This window comes from Myxine glutinosa, chromosome 8, assembly GCF_964187855.1.
Source record: "Myxine glutinosa chromosome 8, kmMyxGlut1.1, whole genome shotgun sequence".
NCBI classification, from domain to species: Eukaryota; Metazoa; Chordata; class Myxini; order Myxiniformes; family Myxinidae; genus Myxine; species Myxine glutinosa.
In genome coordinates this window covers 92,622,484-92,640,360 of record NC_136268.1, presented here as the reverse complement: position 1 = coordinate 92,640,360, position 17,877 = coordinate 92,622,484, and the positions used below count along the sequence as shown (strand labels likewise).

The following is a 17,877-nucleotide window of genomic DNA, read 5'->3' as shown; positions in this document are numbered from 1 at the left end:
TTCTTGTTTAAATTGAAGTATTTTGACAGGCAATTTATGTACTACAGTCAAGTATTTAGATTTAAATAAAATAAAGATTGTAAAAGTCATATAAATAAATAAATTCTGGAGTATAATGCCATTTTCTGCAGTGTATTTTACATCACACCCTATCTAACGCATCACATCCGTTCTCTGTGCCTGTTGTTGATGTCCATTATAACATCCTTGAAAACAAATCATCTCACTCCTCTGTGCATGTGCGATCGGGACGAATTCAGAGACAAAGTAGTGTTAAACAAAGACTTGTCATCCGATTCGTGTTCAGAATACAACATTCGATTTAAATAAGCTGTTCCTCGATCATAAACTGATAGGACATATAGACGGACATCAACCAATTGCTTAACCCCTCTTTTTGCTTTTCGTGCACGTGGTGAATATCCTTGTAGCATGTCTTTGGTATGCACCTTTTAAAGTGTTGTGAAGTTGTGATTTAGAAACTCTTCACCATACTATGAAATTATTTTATGTTTAATGAATTTTTGAATAATTTTGATGGTTTTGAACTCCCGGTGTGTACCCTGGTTACAAGAGGTACACCGTATCCCTGCGTGTCGTAAGAGGGTTGGCGTCAGGAAGGGCATCCGGCCATAAAAACATTGCCTCAAAAAGAGAACCATGACAATTACAACTACATATGGGCAGGGTACAGCCCGAAGTGGATATCGGTTTCTGAGGTTTGGGACATGGAATGCAGGGACAATGACAGGGAGATCAGGAGAAGTGGTGGAAGTATTGATCAGAAGAAGAGTGGACATATGTTGTGTGCAAGAGACGAGATGGAAGGGAAGTGGTGTGAGAATGGTGAAGGGTAGGCAGGGACAGAAATACAAGTTTGTGTGGCAAGGGTGCCCGGAGGGCGTGAATGGTGTTGGTGTCCTGTTTTCTGAGGAGTTTGTAGACAGTGTGGTGAGTGTGACTAGAGTGAGTGATAGGTGATGATGGTGAAAATGATGATTGGAAAGCTCTTGGTGAACGTCATCTCGGGATATGCTCCGCAGGTTGGTCGGAGCGATGAAGACAAGGACAAGTTCTGGTGTGCGATAGAGAAGCTGATGGAAAACGTGAAAGATGAGGAAGTTGTTGTGATAGGAGGAGACCTAAATGGACATGTGGGAAGGAGTATGGACGGTTTTGAGGGAGTTCATGGGGGTTACGGATATGGTGTGAGAAATGGAGAAGGTGAAAGGATTTTGGAGTTTGCTGATGGAGCTGATTTGTAATACTCAGTTCCACAAAGAGGATAATAAGCTTGTTACATACACGTCAGGTGGGTCGACGACAACCGTTGATTACCTGATGGCGCGTAGGCGAGATAGGGGGCACCTCTGGGACACAAAGGTGATCCCGGGAGAGGAGGCTGTTTCACAGCACCACTTGGTTGTCTGCGACGTAAGGGTGAAAGGTGCGAGGAGAGCTCGGTGGGTGAATTACCAACCGAGAATGAAGGTGTGGAGGTTGAAAGAGGTGACAGTAAGGGAGGCATTAAAAGAGAGGCTGAGTAGGGTAGAGGATGATGTGGTTGAGCTTAAACATGGTTGGATGTCAATGAAAGATAGTCTGTTGGGAGCCGTTGGTGAGGTATGTGGATGGACAAAAGGACCACCGAGGCACTCGGAAACATGGTGGTGGGATGAGGAAGTTGGAAAGAGGATTGACGAGAAGAGGAAGAAGTTCAAGGAGGGGCAGAAGGCGAAGGGTACGGGAGCAGAAAAAGAAGAGCATGAAAGTTATAAGGCTGCGAAGAAAGAGGGAGCAAAGGCGCAGGAGGCATGCAGGAAAATGTTCGGAGAAAGCTTGGATTCGGAAGAGGGTCAGAGAGTGGTATTCAGGATTGCAAAGCAGATAGCGAAAGAGGTGTGATGTGATGGGGGTGAGTTGCTTGAAGGATGAAGTGGGACAAATCGTTGTGGACCCAGATGGAATTAAAGGAAGATGGAAAAGATATATGGAAATGCTGTTGAATACAGAGAATGAATGGGATGGCAACATAGAGAGTAACCCAGTTTTAGGACCGGCAGAGAAGATAACTGAGAAGGAAGTTGAGGAAGCGATAAAAGCAATGAAGAGTAGAAAAGCGGGAGGACCGACGGGAGTTGTGGGAGATATGTTGAAGGCAGCAGGAAGTTGGGGTGTGAAGAGAATGACAGAGATCTGTAATCTGGTGGTGAAAGAAGGCCACATTCCAGTGGATTGGGAACTGAGTACCCTCGTCCCTCTATACAAGGGGAAAGGTGACCCTCTGGTGTGGGGCTCGTACCGAGCGATAAAGTTATTGGAACATGGAATGAAGGTATTGGAAAGGGTGTTGGAGAGGAGGATAAGGAAGAAGGTGAAGATCGACGAAATGCAGTTTGGATTTATGCCAGGAAGAGGAACGACAGACGCGCTCATTATTGTGAGGCAGTTGCAGGAGAAGTACATGGAGAAGAGGAAGAAGTTGTTTCTTGGATTTGTTGATCTGGAGAAAGCATTCGATAGGGTTCCACACAAAGTATTGACATGGGCATTGAGGAAGTTAGGAGTGGAGGAATGGTTGATCAGAGTAGTGATGGCAATGTACAAAAGAGCACGCACAGCTGTAAGGACGAAGGACGGGAACAGTGGTGAGTTTGAGGTGAAGGTGGGAGTGCATCAGGGGTCGGTACTAAGTCCACTACTATTTGTAGCTGTGATGGAGGTGCTGGCTCAGAATGCAAAGGAGGGTTTACCATGGGAGTTGTTGTATGCAGATGATCTGGTGTTGATTGCGGAAAGTATGGATGGACTGAAGGAAAATATGAACAAGTGGAAGGAATGTATGGAGACAAAAGGTCTGAAGGTGAACATAGCAAAGACGAAGGTGATGGCAAGTGGTAAAGCATGTGGTGAGGTGGAAAGAACTGGGAAGTGGCCATGTGCTGTGTGCAGGAAGGGTGTCGGAGTGAACTCCATTCAATGTACAATGTGCGCTGAGTGGGTTCATCAAAAATGTAGCGGTCTGAGAGGGTCATTAACCAGTGTGGCAGCTACATTCAAATGTAAGGTGTGCACAGAGGGAGCTGCAGATGGAGGAAATGTTGAGTTGGATCTTGGAGACGGCATGAAGCTGGAAGGTGTGAAAACATTTTGCTACCTCGGAGACATGCTGAATGGAGAAGGTGGATCAGACTCGGCAACGGTTGCAAGAGTGAGATGTGCATGGAAGAAGTTTTGGGAACTGAGTGGCATGCTGATGAGGAGGGGAGTGTCGTTTAAGCTGAAGGGAAAGGTGTATGCTGCATGTGTGAGAAGTGTTATGATTTATGGGAGCGAGACATGGGTAATGAACGTAGAGCAGCAACGAAGGCTGGAAAGGGTGGAAATGCGAATGGTTCGGTGGATGTGCGGAGTATCGTTGAGAGAGAGGAAGACAAATGATGAATTGCGAAAGATGATGGGAACAGAGCCTGTGATTGATGCTGTGAAGAGGAACAGGTTGAGATGGCTTGGTCATATGTTGAGGAAGGATGAAAGTGACTGGTTGAGAAGAGTGATGGAAATGAATGAAGAAGGAAGTAGAGGACGGGGAAGACCGAGAAAGACTTGGCTAAAGGTGGCGGAAGAAGAAATGCGGGCATGGGGGTTAACCAGGAGAGATGCAGAAAATAGGGCAAAATGGAGAAGATTGTCATGGGGACCGCAAGGTTGTTGTTGTGTTTGAGCTTAACAATGCAAGCTTATGTCGACCTTCTCCCCTCTCTTATACAAATTTAATATCAGCACACCTCGGTCTTCCATCAAATTATTATTGTACAATCCGGACAGGAAACAAAACTACATCAATGCACCCCCTTTTTTTTTTTTTTGTATATAAGATCGAGGCTCGTGAAAGAGCTAACATTAATCACACAAAAAGTCAAACCGACACACAAAACAGAAAAAACAAGGGGAGCGGCAGACAGGATGGGGAGAGAGGGGGAAGGACACAAACACAACATTTGAGAGCAGGGACATCGGGAGGACTTGGGGATAGGTGGGAGAGGTATAAAACATATGAACACTGCAAGGACTCTGGGGTGAATTAGCGGGGGTATAAAAGATCAAGGTTTTGGATGGCGGAAGATAAGAGATGGTGGTGAACAGCTGTTTTAAAGAAATGAAGGGAGGACTGGGATTGAAGGGAGTGGGGGAGTTTGTTCCAGTGGCGGGAGAAAAGGGGAATGAAAGAGTGAAGGTGAGCAGAGAGCCTAGATTTTGGCAGTTTAACCATAAGAGGGTTGCAGGCAGATCTTGTGCGACCTGAAGGAATATTGGGGGGACAGAGCACAGAGAGAGCTGGGGGAGCAAGGCCGGAGAGGAGTCGATAGAAGACAGAAAGACCACCAACCTGCCTGCGGTGAGTGAGTGAAAGGGCCTCGGAGTTAACTTCATCGCAGGAGATTCCAATGATTTGAAAGCTTTGGCCTCAACAGCGTGAAGCCGAGCTGGGTGTGAGGCAGGTGCACCAGCCCAGAGGGGGGAACAGTATTCCATTGAGCTGCGGATGAAAGCCTTGTATGTGGTGAGGAGCTCAGGTGTGCCAAGGAAGGACTTCGCACGACGGAGGATGCCCAGTCGGCGACTGGCTTTGGAGGCCAGCTTGGAAATGTGGTTTTCCCAAGAAAGATCATGGCAGATAGTGAGACCCAAAAGCTTGAGCGACAGAACTTCTTGGAGAGGATTGTTGAGAAAGTAGATGGGAGGGTTTTCCAGTCGGTCCTTTCGGAGAGACATTGTAAGAGTGTGAGATTTGTGAGGATTGAAAGACATGTTCCACTTGTTTGACCAGTCTGTGATTTTGTCCAGGTCTGCAGAGAGTGAGGAGGCTGCAGACTGCCGATCTGAGGGATGAGGAATGGAGCGGCAGATAGTGGAGTCATCAGCAAAGAGATAGAGAGGATTTTCCAGAGAGACAGAGAGATCATTGATGAAGACCAGAAATAGCACAGGGCCCAGAACACTACCTTGGGGAACTCGAGCCAGAACAGGAAGGGGGAGATGAGAGAAATCCATTCAGGGCCGCACGTTGCCTACGACCAGAGAGGACGTCTGCAAGCTATGAGTGGAGATTTCCATGGATTTCCATGGATTTCCAAGGAGGAGAGTTTGGTGAGCAGAGCTGGGTGCCAGACCGTATCGAAGGCACGTGATATGTCAAGTGAGACAGCTCTGATTTCCTGTTTGGGATTGAGGACCTCCATCCATTGTTGAGAAAGCAGAAGCAGCATGTCCAGAGTAGAGTGACGAGGTCTGAAACCAAATTGATGGTCAGAGATCAAGCCATTGGAGAAGAGGAAAGATTTCATATCCGAAGCAATGATGGATTCCATGACTTTGCTGATAATTGGAAGCAGGCTGATTGGTCTGTAGTTGCAAGGATCTGTTTTTGCACCTTTTTTGTGTAAAGCGGCAATGGTTGCTGATTTCCAAGATGCTGGCAGATGACCTTGAGCAAAAGAGAGGGTGAAAAGAACAGAGAGAGGGTGAGATAGAGCGGCAGAGCAGGATTTTAGGACCCGTGGGCTGATGCCCTCTGGTCCAGTTGCAGAATCAGAGTCGAGGTTTGATAAAAATTTCTCCACCTTGTCAGGAGAGAAGGACACAGAGTCCAGGAGCAGTTGGGTTCGACTGGGAAAGGTGGGAACAGAGAGAGATGGGTTTGGGACACAAGATTTTGAGGCAAACACAGAGTTGAGGCATTCGGCTTTGTCACGTGTGGTGTCAACTGTGTAGCCATTTGAGGTATGGGACGGGATGGAGGGGGCACAAACACCAGAAACGGATTTGACCAGACGCCACCAGGATTTGGAGGAAGGAGACAGGTTTGAGAGTTCAATCTTGAGTGTGGAGCGATAGTGCTTCCTGGCACTAAATTTCAGGGTGGCATAGTTACGAACCCGGAGGATCGGTAACCGACACTATTTCGGTCTTCGAGGCCGGCCGATAGGCACAGTGTGACCAGAAGGGACGAGGTTCTCCTGACCACGTGGCCCTCGACTTGGTGGGGTTTGTCCGCACAATGTGGGCGCATCAGGATGAACTTTAGCCGGGGAGCGTTTGGGCGCCCCGGTCTGATACTGATATACGCATAACTGATATACGCATAACAACGTGTGAGTGCATGTGGGTCCCGGCGGTCCCACTGGCCTAGCGCTACCATGTTTAGACAGCGAAATCCGTCCCCGGGCACCGGCGCCTACTCCCGAAAGTTGAGAGGGTAACGGCGTCAGGCACGGTAGGACACCCGCGGAGCCCCGGCGGAACAGGGACGCGCGAGCCTACGCGTTAGCGTGCTACGGCGGAATCAACGGCTTCGGCCACGGCCGGGCCGAGTATCGGCCACGGCCGGGCCGAGTATCGGCCCGGTCGCACCGGAAATGAACTGGTTCGACGCCCACGCTGGCGAGGTCGTGGGCGACTGAGATGTATTAACAAATTAATTAATTAATTTGAGACATCCGATTTCTTGTGTTTGGAAATTTGGGAGAGCTTGACCCTAGCCTTTCCCTTGCGAGGGCAAGGAGGAACTTAACACTTGACACTTAAGCTTAGTTTGAAGTACACCCTGACCAGCGCTCACGGTGGGACGGCAAGGCAACCAGAAGGGACGAGGTTCTCCTGACCACGTGGCCCTCAATCTGGGAAGCGAGAGGCGTTCCATTAGTGGACGCGCCCTTCACGCCCGACTTTTGGCGGCCCCGGCAGGCCGTTTGTTTTGACGTTCCGTGACAGGCCCCGCACCCCCTCCTCCGGGCCGACCGGAATGAATCCCGGTGTCCCGATCCGAACTTTCAGAGCGGGCCGGCTGGGGAGTGACTGGCACCCCGTACCTGCACTTTCCGTCCCTGCGGTCCCAAATACCGGAACCACCCGAATACCACTTTATTCGACAAAATGAGGTGCGGCCTACATCTAGGCAAGACCACGGCCCGAACACGACCCCTTCACTCGACGCAACCTATCACAATATACCTCGCATAAATTCGTAGCATACCTTTTTCTTGTCGCGGTATACTTACGCTTCTCGACGCAGTGTGGAAACAACAATTAATATTAATGAAAGATTCTAATTTGGAAGTAAAACGAAGGCGTGCACAATGAAACAAGATTTCCTCAGAATCGACCCTCCTGCCGGGGACGCGACGACGCCACTGCACCCCAGCCTTAGAAAACCAACCCTATATAAGTCAATACCTCTAACGACACAGGTGCGCATTCGTGCCGCGTGACGTGGTGACGTCATCGCGTTTTCACCTTAAAAGACCTATTACTCGATTAAATGGTTATTGTGTTATTTCTTGACAACTATCTAATTTCAGATGACCTTCACTCGCCCAGCCAAGAACAGGCAGCTGACTTTTGAAGAAATTGCTGAGAAGACAAAGTTACCTGTGAACGAGGTGGGTCTTACCCATCAAGTGAGGAAATGGTTTCAGAATTTATTTTTTAATTGTAAGGTGAATGCTCAACTGCTGGATATTCCCAGCTTCTACTTCTTTTGCATGTAGACTATGGCTGTGGATGGCATAATTTGCTGGGTGGTGCAGCTGTCCCAATGATGCAGTGCCCCGTGTAGATTGAGCTTGTAAGGAGATAGAAATGATCACATTTGAAGCTTGGCCTTGTTCTCATGAGGACTAGTTTGTTGTTCTCATGAGGACTAGTTTGAGAAGGTAATTTAAATTTTGTAATGTAAGTAATTGCATAAATACATTAACACAAGTAATCAATCCTGACAAATCTCACACTCTTACTATGTTATGTCTCTGAAAATACCATCTGGAAAACTGTCATTTACTTTCTCAACAATCCTCTCCAAGAAGTTCTGTCACTCAAGCTTTTGGGTCTCACTATTTGCCATAATCTTTCCTGGGAAAACCACATTTCCAAGCTGGCCGCCAAAGCCAGTCGCCGACTGGGCATCCTCCATCGTGCGAAGTCCTTCCTTGGCACACCTGAGCTCCTCACCACATACAAGGCTTTCATCCACAGCTCAATGGAATACTGTTCCCCCCTCTGGGCCGGTGCTCCTGCCTCACACCTAGCTCGGTTTCACGCTGTTGAAACCAAAGCTTTCAGAATCATTGGAATCTCCTGCGATGAAGCTGATTGTGAGGGCCTTTCACTCACTCACCGCAGGCAGGTAGGTGGTCTTTGTCTTCTACCGACTCCTCTCCGCCTTGCTCCCCCAGCTCTATCTGTGCTCGGTCCCCCAAATATTCCTACAGGTCGCCCGAGCTGACAGCAACCCTCTTCTGGTGAAACTGCCAAAATCTCGGCTCTCTGCTCACCTTCACTCTTTCATTCCTCTTTTCTCCCACCTCTGTAACAAACTCCCTCACTCTTTTCAATCACTCCTCCCTCCAGGTCTTTAAAACAGCTGTTCACCACCATCTCTTATCTTCCCTCATCCAAAACCTTGATCTTTTCTACCCCCGTTAATTCACCCCAGATCCACTTTTCTGAAATACCAATAGGAGATTCTACAAGATATATACCAATCCATATATTGGTTGAGAGGCACATCGATGTATATAGTGTTCTTCCTGAGATAGACCCCCTCACTGGTTGTGATATAACCAGCAAATCTGGAACATGCAGCTCTAAAAGCAAATCCAAATGCATTTCTGAGCTTGGCAAGAATGCCAATGATCCTAACATTGAAGAAATCTACTCAAAGGCAGAAGAATATCTAGTACAGGTGCTGAAACATGGAGCTGCTCGTAAAACCATGGAGGTACTGAGGTATTGGTTGTGTCACCACAGTAAAGTAACAACTCTTGCACGGCTGCCTCCAAGAAGCTGTCACAAGAGGCCATATTCAGAGGGCCTTCTTTGCCTCTAATAAATTGGTGAACTGTCTAAACATAAACTATCAAAACTTTGATGCAGCTTTATTTGGATACGAAGGAGTGAATTACCTTGTCTTACCAGTTTCTGCCGATTAATACCCAAAGTCTTTGCTCAGTATTATACCTGCATGAAATGTGCTGCAATCAGATGTGACTGTAAAAAAACCAAAAACATTGAATACCATGCTGTCAATTTTGTAAATGTCAAAGCACACAGTGATGTAGATTGTAGAAATGCTATTGTAAATAGTTAGGCTTTTTGTCCAAATATGTACATAGCATGTACACAGTCGACACGTGTCATAATTTGTGAAAATTAAGATATAAAAACGTGTTTTCTCATTTGAAACACAAATTTGTTTTTCTGAATGCAAGTTGTTAGTATGTGACTATAAACATGGTAGTTGTTTTACTCATGGCCAGGTTTCATTTGATATATATATGTGTGTGCATTGATAAGGGTTGCAAAAAAAAAAAATCATTACTTTCGTTAATGCAATAAAGGGGCATCACCTATTCCCACCTTACTGGGGTAAGAAAATTTTACTCTTGATTTTTTTTTTATTACCCCTAGGTATGTTCTGCTAAGACAATGAAGAGGAACTTTGGGCACATAAAAATGTGTAGAGGACCACCCTCAGCCACTCTTATGGCATTTTGTCTGTGTTGGAAGGAAATAGTGCTCCTGTGATTGAGTTTGTCCTCCCTTCAGGTGGAGCTCCTCGTCATGAAAGCACTCTCAGCCGAGCTAGTCAAAGGAAGCATCGATGAGGTCGACAAGAAGATCCACATGACCTGGGTTCAGCCTCGAGTTCTCGATCTGAAGCAGGTTCGTTTATTTCACCAGAAAGGAATACAAAATTAGTTATTGCGTCCATTTCCAAGATTGATTTAATCAAATCAAAATTCCATGCTCATCAGTAAGGTAAGGTGCATGAGGAGGGGCTGAGGGCGAGTATGGACAGACCATTGGGTAGAATGGTGGCAAAGTGGTTGGGACCCCCTGCACTTCCATCTGAGGTTTTGGTTTTGTTGTTTATTTTGGATTTGCTACTCTGCAAACACATGTCAGAATTAGCACATCGCTGTTGTAAGTATAAACCAAGCTGCCACTCTCAAGGCCTTCAAGGGAGGAGGTAATTCATATCCTTGGTCTCGTAATCATGCGTATGGCACCCATCTCTACTTTACGGTTGCTTTGAGTAAATCTCCTGATTAACTCGAGATGAACCCAGAAATGTACCACAATTGGGAAATGTGAAGGAATTAGCTCCTGTATGAACATCATGGTTATCCTCAGGGTCCTGGTGGATTCACCCCAAAGGGGATGCAAGATTTTTGCAATGCCCGTCTGCCCGTGTCGACATATTTTGGGTTAAAAAAAAAAAAAGGTTCTCTGCAACCGCTAGTCTGATCGATGCGAAACTTTAAACATTTGATGTACTCCCTATTGAGAATATTTTTGCTAACTGTCACAGGTCACATGATATGGCAGCCATATTGGATTAAAGGAAAAAAGACTTTCTCCAAACCTGCTCAATGGGAAAAAATCGAAACTTGGCATACGTCATCAACTCCCCATTGGGTAATGATATTGGTGAAGTGGTATGCCAGCCATAATTGGTTGAATTGAAATTCTTATCTGAAACTTCATATCTGATCTATGACCCAATGTGAGTGAAGAATTAAATGTATGATCATGACCCATGCCAAGAAAGTTATATAGGGTGCAAGAATGACATGGGTATATGGGCCACAAATGTATCGTGCTCAATCAACGTTGGTATTTTTGTTCAGGATGAACGTGCGAGGCGAGACGGTACACTGAGTGCCATTCTAGTTTATTTTGTAGCATTAAACATGAGCCCATGATCAGAAAAACAACATTTCACATTCTGTAACTATGTGTAGGGTTAAATGGGATTACCTTGCATACAGACGTCCATGTTAAGTTAAAAAACTGTTAATGCAATTATTTCCCCCACCTCCCTCCCCCCACACCGCAACAGATTTCAGGAATGAAGGATCGTCTGGGAGTGTGGTGTGAAGATGTAAAGAACATGGCCATACTCGTGGAGGATCAGGCTCACGATGTACTCACTTAAAACCCCTCTCCCACACTTGTACTTCAAAATATAAAGTTGCATGACTGTTGCAAGGCATGAATGATCTCTTTCCTCAGCAAATGTTTTGTACATATAAAGCATTCAAAAACATTTTTGATTCCACTTTTATTTAGATGTCGGCCTTGGGCCTCAAATCAAACCACCCCCTCCCCAAAAGACATTTAATTTATATGCTCAAGCTGGAATCTTAAAAATAGAACAGATTAAGTCAGGCTTGGGGAGGGGTTGCTGGTCAATCTCCAAAGGGTCCCCAATTATGGGATTTTATTTTCTTCCCTCTAAGCATATAGCTACATCATTCAGGGTAAAGACCCAACAGTCCAATGTTTTCCAGTGATCCTTTTAATCGCCGCCATTCAAGGCAACTCAAAGTTTGATGTACTGTTAGAAAGTTACCCTCTTGGCCTAATAATCAGCAGCCGTAAATATAGTTACAGAAACCAGATTCAAACCCCCTTGTTATATACTGTATCAGTTGCATAAACAGATAAATGACCAATGCAGGACTGGCAGTTGAGATCCTTCAGAATAAGAAGTTGTATAAATGCAACGAAGCATAAACTGCTGACCACCCAACCCCTCCCGCAAGCCTGTGCAGAAAGCATCAACAGTTGTGTACACGTCTAAGCTGTTCTCAACAGTACGTACACATGGCAGGGCTGCGTAATAAAATGGGCGAGGGTCGTGGAAGGGGGAATTCGATTTCACATTTCATGATTTCCATCTGTGAGACAAGATTTCTGGATTTTTATTTTTTTTATACCTTTCCAAAGCTGGTAGTCTGTCAGTCCACCATTTAAAAAATAAATCCAGCCAAAAAGTCCCACAGGCCGAGCAATGGACTTTGCCGTCGGCTGCTCGCATGTGGGTCGAGAACGCAACGGAGGGCTGGTTGTCCCTCCCCTCCCCTCCCCATTTCAGAGAAAAGCACAATCGCCCTCCACGTGCTCCGATAACATATCTTAGAGCAGGGGCATGGTGGGGTTCGAAAGTGGTACGGCATTAGTCTCGAACAGGTGCTTCTCTGCTTGGCCCGCCATCCACGTAAATTTTGAGAGCCTTTTCCTTGCGTGGGGAGCACGACACCTGTGTGCGCTGCAGTCGCATGTTCTCTCGCTTTTGCAGCTCATTCCGTCGTTCATCTGGTAATTCCAATAGCTCTTCCCGTCGGTCCCTGAAAGGAAATAAAATGTCGGTGAAAATGTTACATTCTTATAACAAATATCATACAACTACTGCAAAAGAGCGTTTAATGCAGAACCTTGCCAGGATATGTACATTAGTGAAGCAGAAATTTTACACCGACATTGAAGTGGTTCTCCTGCAATAATTCACTGATATGAAGCTTATTCTCTCCCCTTCCTCTTTATACCCAGGAAGAACAAAGCAAGATGGCAAACTTAATCATATGATTGTATCATTTTGAAACACGCTTGCAAAGGTCAATCAGGATTTAACAACCCCAACCCTAACAACTGCACTGGGCAAGATGTGTGCATTTTCTAAATGATATGTAGAGAGGACACATCTGTGATTTGAAAGACAGATATGAAGCCGTGAAAAGACTGAAAAAACAACAACTTCAGGGATTGGTGTGAATGTCGATCTTCATAGTCATCATAATCATCGTGTACCATGCTCTATGCAGAGCGCTGGTGCTGCTGAAACAGTTACGAGGCTGCAATCCTAGTCGGGGTCACCACTTCAAGTCAGGCCAGGAATTCGGACTTTTGCCAGGGTGCCAGCGAGAGCTCGCCTACTTGCCATTGCTTAAAATTGATTCAGAGGAAGTCTATCTTAAACAATGGAAATGAAATAAATGACAATGGCAACATAAATGTAATGATGTGCCAATGTTGCAGGCAAAGTTTACCTGTAGAAGACAACTGCTCCATCATCACAGATGTATAAAGGCCAGACGTTCAGTGTAGACACTTTAGGATTCCATTCCAGGTCTTGGTGGATGTCCAGGACCGACATGTCACACGGGAATGTTCCACGACCCTAGTGAAGAGGTGACCCAATAAAAAGGTGACAAAGCGTTTTTATAACGGTATAGCAAGATTCCTCGTGATTACCATTCCCCCCCCCCCCCCCCCCCCTTTCCCCACACCTCACCATATATTTAACCATTGACCCTTCTTTAGGAGATAATCAGAAACTCAGCACATCCTGCTGAATACATTGAAACTCACCTTCGAGAATTCTATGTCTTCAACTGATAATCCGCTTATTTCACTCAACTGGAGGAAAGAGAGAATATATATATATATTTTAATTACATCTTGGGTGCAGCAATCACTTCACAGATTATTATTATTATTATTTTTTGGGTGGGAAGGAGGGGCCACCTAAAATTTAGGATGACCACCTAAAAACTTCCCGTGCACCCGGAATACAACCAGCAGTTTTCAATTCATTCTGCCCAGCAGTTCAGGAGTGCATAGAAGCCAAACACACAAGCAAACATGTCTCAGAATATATATATATATATATATATATATATATATATAGTAATATGATCTTTGGGTGAAGAAAAAAAACTAAAAAGGTTTTTTTTGTTTTACAAAACTAATACAAAACAACTTGCTTTGTACACAAAGCTCAGTCCATATGGGGTACCTGTTGCTTCATTAACTTTTTGTCTATTAAACATTTAATCAAATCCACACAAATACTTTGAAATGATGATTAAAAGGTGAACAAGTACAATCATTGATTTTGCTCATTCAGAACAACGGGAAAACAATTATTATTTATTTTTTTTTGTATACTTGGTCAAGGCTCGTATAAGAGCTAACACAAATAACATATAATAAAGGCAGCGGGAGACGAGTAGAGAACAAGGACATCAGGATATCTGTGGAAGAGGGAGGGCTAGGGCACTAGGACAGGGTACACGGGATAAACAAGATGGATACTACACGTCCTTTCAAGAAAGAAACGGGAATTTGAAGGTGTATTAGAAAAAAAAAAAAAATCAAGGTTTTGGATGGGGGAAGATGAGACATGGAACAGCTGCTTTGAAGACCTGGAGGGAGGAGTGGGATTGAAGAGTGAGGGAGTTTGTTCCAGAGGTGGGAAAAAAGATTTTCATCAAGCTGCAGATGAAAGCTTTGTAAATAGTGAAGAGCTCAGGTGTGCATATGGAGGACTTCGCACGACGGAGGATGCCCAGTCGGCGACTGGCTTTGGAGGCCAGATTGGAAATGTGGTTTTCCCAGGAAAGATCATGGCAGATAGTTAGACCCAAAAGTTTGAGTGACAGAAGATCTTGTAGAAGATTGTTGAGAAAGTAGACGGGAGGGTTGTCCAGACGGTCCTTTCGGAGAGACATAGAGTGTGAGATTTGTCAGGATTGAAAGACATGTTCCACTTGTTTGACCAGTTTGTGATTTTGTCCAGGTCCGCAGAGAGTGAAGAAGCTGCTGCCTGCCGATCTGAGGGTTGAGATATGGAGCAGCAGAGGGTGCAATATTCAGCAAAAAATAGAGAGAGGAATGTCCAGAGAGTCGGAGAGATCATTAATAAAAAAAAAAAGCACAGAGCCCAGAACACTGCCTTGGGGAACTCCAGCCTGGATAAGAAGAGGAGATGAAAGGATTCCATTTGGAGCCACATGTTGACGACAGGAGAGGAAGTCCATGAACAATGCATGGAGATTTCCATAGATATCATAGGAGGAGAGTTTGGTGAGCAGGGCGGGTTGCTAGACCGTATCTAAGGCATGATATATGTCAAGGGAGACAGCTCTGATTTTGTGTTTGGTGTTGAGGACCTCCATCCATTGTTGAGAGAGCAGAAGCAGAGATATTGGGGGGGGGAGGAGGGAAGGGGAGGGGGGGGGGGGAGGGGAGGGATACAGATGGTTATTGGCAATTGATCACATCCACAAATGATGTAATCCACACAATTTATGTACTTTACATAACGTTAATAGGAATACATGGCCGTGTAGATGGGAAATACAGTTTGTTTGAAATAAATCACAAATATCAGATGAAAGTGAAAAAAAACCTATGTGGTGTGAATGGCAATGTTCCTCGCTGAAATGTGAAAAAACTGAAATACGTGCGAATGCATAATGGGGGGGGGGAGGAGGAAGATGATCATGGGGAAGAAGTTTCCCACTTTTAATCGTTTTCGCTCTCCGCATGAACAACGAACCAGACTCGGTGGCGTAATGGTGAGGGCGTCTGCTCAGAGTCTGGGAGATGGGTAGTTCAAACCCCGGCCAAGTCATACCAAAGATATTGAAAATGGTGTGTGCTGCTCTTTTGCTTGACGCTGAGCATTTAAAAGGATAGAGCACAGACAAAACGCTGGGAAGGCAATGGTAAACCACTCAGTATAACCCTTGCGAAGATACTGCTTCGGCAGCGCCAATGCTCTTTAAGGAGTACGGTGCATGAAGATTAATGACTTTTTGTGAACTTTCCAGATACGCATGAGTTTCTCAGCGTGTAAAAAAACGTCGAGGAAAAATAAAGTTGAACCCATCGGAAAAGCCTTGGCAGACGCCCAGTGCTGTCATTTCGATAACAAACTCGTGGCTTCTTCCTTTGCAATGCATGCACTAAGCTTGGAATAACTGTTCAATTGTCATAACTGTGACGCTTGATGCAGATAGAGACTCACAAGAGCGAAATGTCGAAGACGGAAAGTGATCCCATCATCTTTTAATGTGCCTGATATGCCGATGTAGAAAACCCTGAGGATTCATTTAAACTTTTGCTTTTTCCTTACCCCCAAATTCTCACCTCACCGAGACATTGTGAATTAAGGTCTTAGCAAATTATACTGTATTTCGAGATTTTGAGCTCCCATTATTTTGGAATGCCATACAATTGAGTGAAGCTATTCAGCTTACTTGCATCTTCAGCTCTTCCACTGTATTCGTTTCCAAAACCACTTCCTGGAACTGCTCTAGGATGAGCTGAGATGGTCGCCAGCGACGTGCAAGTACCGCGAGCTGAGACATTGATGTCATACGGTCTGGACCTGCTTGGTGTGAGAAAGATAGAAACAATAAAAAAGTGTGATGGGGGACTTTACAATCTCTCTGCCAATCACGTCTCACCAATGATGGCAGCTGCAGCAAGAAGCCATCTATACATAAACAAATTTACTTTCTTACATGGCATTGCAATACAAAAATCTGTGTAGCATTATAAATACTACCATTACGGGGATAATCATGTCTGGTAATATATAGTTTCTTTTCCAGAGTTTATCATCACACAGTCAGCAAGCCAGGATGAGTGTATTTTAACAATATTCTGAGCAAACACACAATATGCAGAGCATTTGGAACAAAACCAAGACTGGCAACTGTTTTTAAATGTAATAAGTTTGATTATTTCTTTCCGGATCAAATGTGGAGGTGGAGCGTGGCATGCTCGTACAATGAACATATTGTTCAAACAGAATCTGCAACATCATTGCGATGTGGATTCTTGCAACGTGGTAACGGCCTACATTTTGGAAGCAGAGATCAGACTTCAGCAGTGGCAGTAAGCAAAAGGCATGTCCGACTTACCCTGAATGTTTGGAAATCACCGTCATGATTTATAGACAAACAGGACAGCAAATTGACAAAAGAGTGTTGATGAGGCTAAGATCGAGATCCCTCGGAGTGCCACAGAAATAGGAGCACAGAAAGCACAGCAGAGTAAAAAAAAAAAAAAATTTTAATTAAAAAAACAACTTCTCCGAAGGAATCACCGAACATATACCATATACAATTGGCAATGTCACAGATATAGAAATGTTACAAAACATAAGTAGAAGGTTCATACCCATTGCCCCTTGCTGTTCATCAGGAGGAACAATCATCCAATTCACAAAAACATCGAAATCGCAGGTCCGATTTGAGGCTCGCATGGTGGAGCTTGCATGTAAATCACATGAAGGACAGATACGAGTTGGCGTGTGCACCTTCACAAGGACAGGCAATGGACTGCATAAGGGATATAAACCCGAGTTTGGGTCTTCAAAATGATCATACCATCGAGGAGTTCAAGGAAGACTTCCCAGTTGCTAAAGATGGGGATGTTGTCTTCGTAGGCTTGAGAGTCCAGGAAGATCGTGCCTGGGTTCTTCCAGGTTTTCTTTCGCAACCTCAGTCTGAAAAAAAGAATCCATTTGAAAAAGCCGGCAATGCAGTCAGCACATGCAGGTTGAGAATAACAGGTTTTGAGTTGTTCAAGATTCAACTCCCAACACATGAGATCACGCAGACTTGCCACAGTCTTTTTGTAATCAGTTGTACCGGTCAAAAAATGTTTTACTTGCTTAAAAGCAAAGGAATGCAATGGGAAACGAATTCCTTATTTCTCATCAAACCAACAGGGAAATGTTGGAGAAGGATGTTATATTTATCTCAGAGATTGATGTTACCCTGAAAATAACTGCCTGACCAACAAAGACTGATCACCCATTTACAATTTGGGATTTTATAAGAGGTGGAGAAGAGTTTGATTGCAATAACTTCGTTGGAATTTTTAAGATAAACAACCAATGACGCTATCGAGGTGCGCTAAGTACAGTGGGAAGTAAGAAGCTGATTTCTCGGGCATTAACCCCTCCTTTGCTTAGACGAAGGGTGGAACCAACTCCGCTTCACTTGCCCAATACCATGAAAATTTTAGCATCTGCATCCGAGTTTCAACAATCAACATTCATTTTTATTGTCCCTACTACTGTTGTCCGAGTATCCATGATGTGTTGCTTTATTTTCACCCATTCCCAAAAAAAGCTCTGTTGTATCTGTATTTGTGGTCCCTAGCTCCCATCGGAAAAGATGAAGCATTCCTCATCCTGATGCAACTCATCGTTGGGTAGATGCATATTTTATA

General features: G+C 44.8%; 2 protein-coding genes across 7 annotated transcripts in view; one reads left to right on the top strand and one right to left on the bottom strand.

Moving 5' to 3' along the window:
* Positions 1-11,110, top strand: part of PSMD13 (proteasome 26S subunit, non-ATPase 13) — a 41,706-nt gene extending 30,596 nt beyond the window's left edge. The window contains exons 11-13 of the mRNA XM_068124840.2: positions 7,362-7,442; positions 9,607-9,723; positions 10,904-11,110. Of these exons, the coding sequence (XP_067980941.1) occupies positions 7,362-7,442; positions 9,607-9,723; positions 10,904-10,999 (294 nt within the window). The 3' untranslated portion in view covers positions 11,000-11,110. The remainder of the gene's footprint in view (positions 1-7,361; positions 7,443-9,606; positions 9,724-10,903) is intronic.
* USP47 (ubiquitin specific peptidase 47) overlaps positions 10,719-17,877 on the bottom strand; it is a 124,007-nt gene continuing 116,848 nt past the window's right edge. For 3 of the 6 annotated variants that reach the window (XM_078783529.1, XM_068124835.2, XM_078783531.1), the window contains 5 exons: positions 17,028-17,146; positions 15,891-16,024; positions 13,216-13,263; positions 12,894-13,024; positions 10,719-12,194 (listed from right to left, as the gene is read on the bottom strand). In XM_078783529.1, the coding sequence (XP_078639655.1) occupies positions 12,023-12,194; positions 12,894-13,024; positions 13,216-13,263; positions 15,891-16,024; positions 17,028-17,146 (604 nt within the window). In that variant the 3' untranslated portion in view covers positions 10,719-12,022. The remainder of the gene's footprint in view (positions 12,195-12,893; positions 13,025-13,215; positions 13,264-15,890; positions 16,025-17,027; positions 17,147-17,877) is intronic. The other 3 variants (XM_078783530.1, XM_068124836.2, XM_078783532.1) reach the window with 1 other exon arrangement.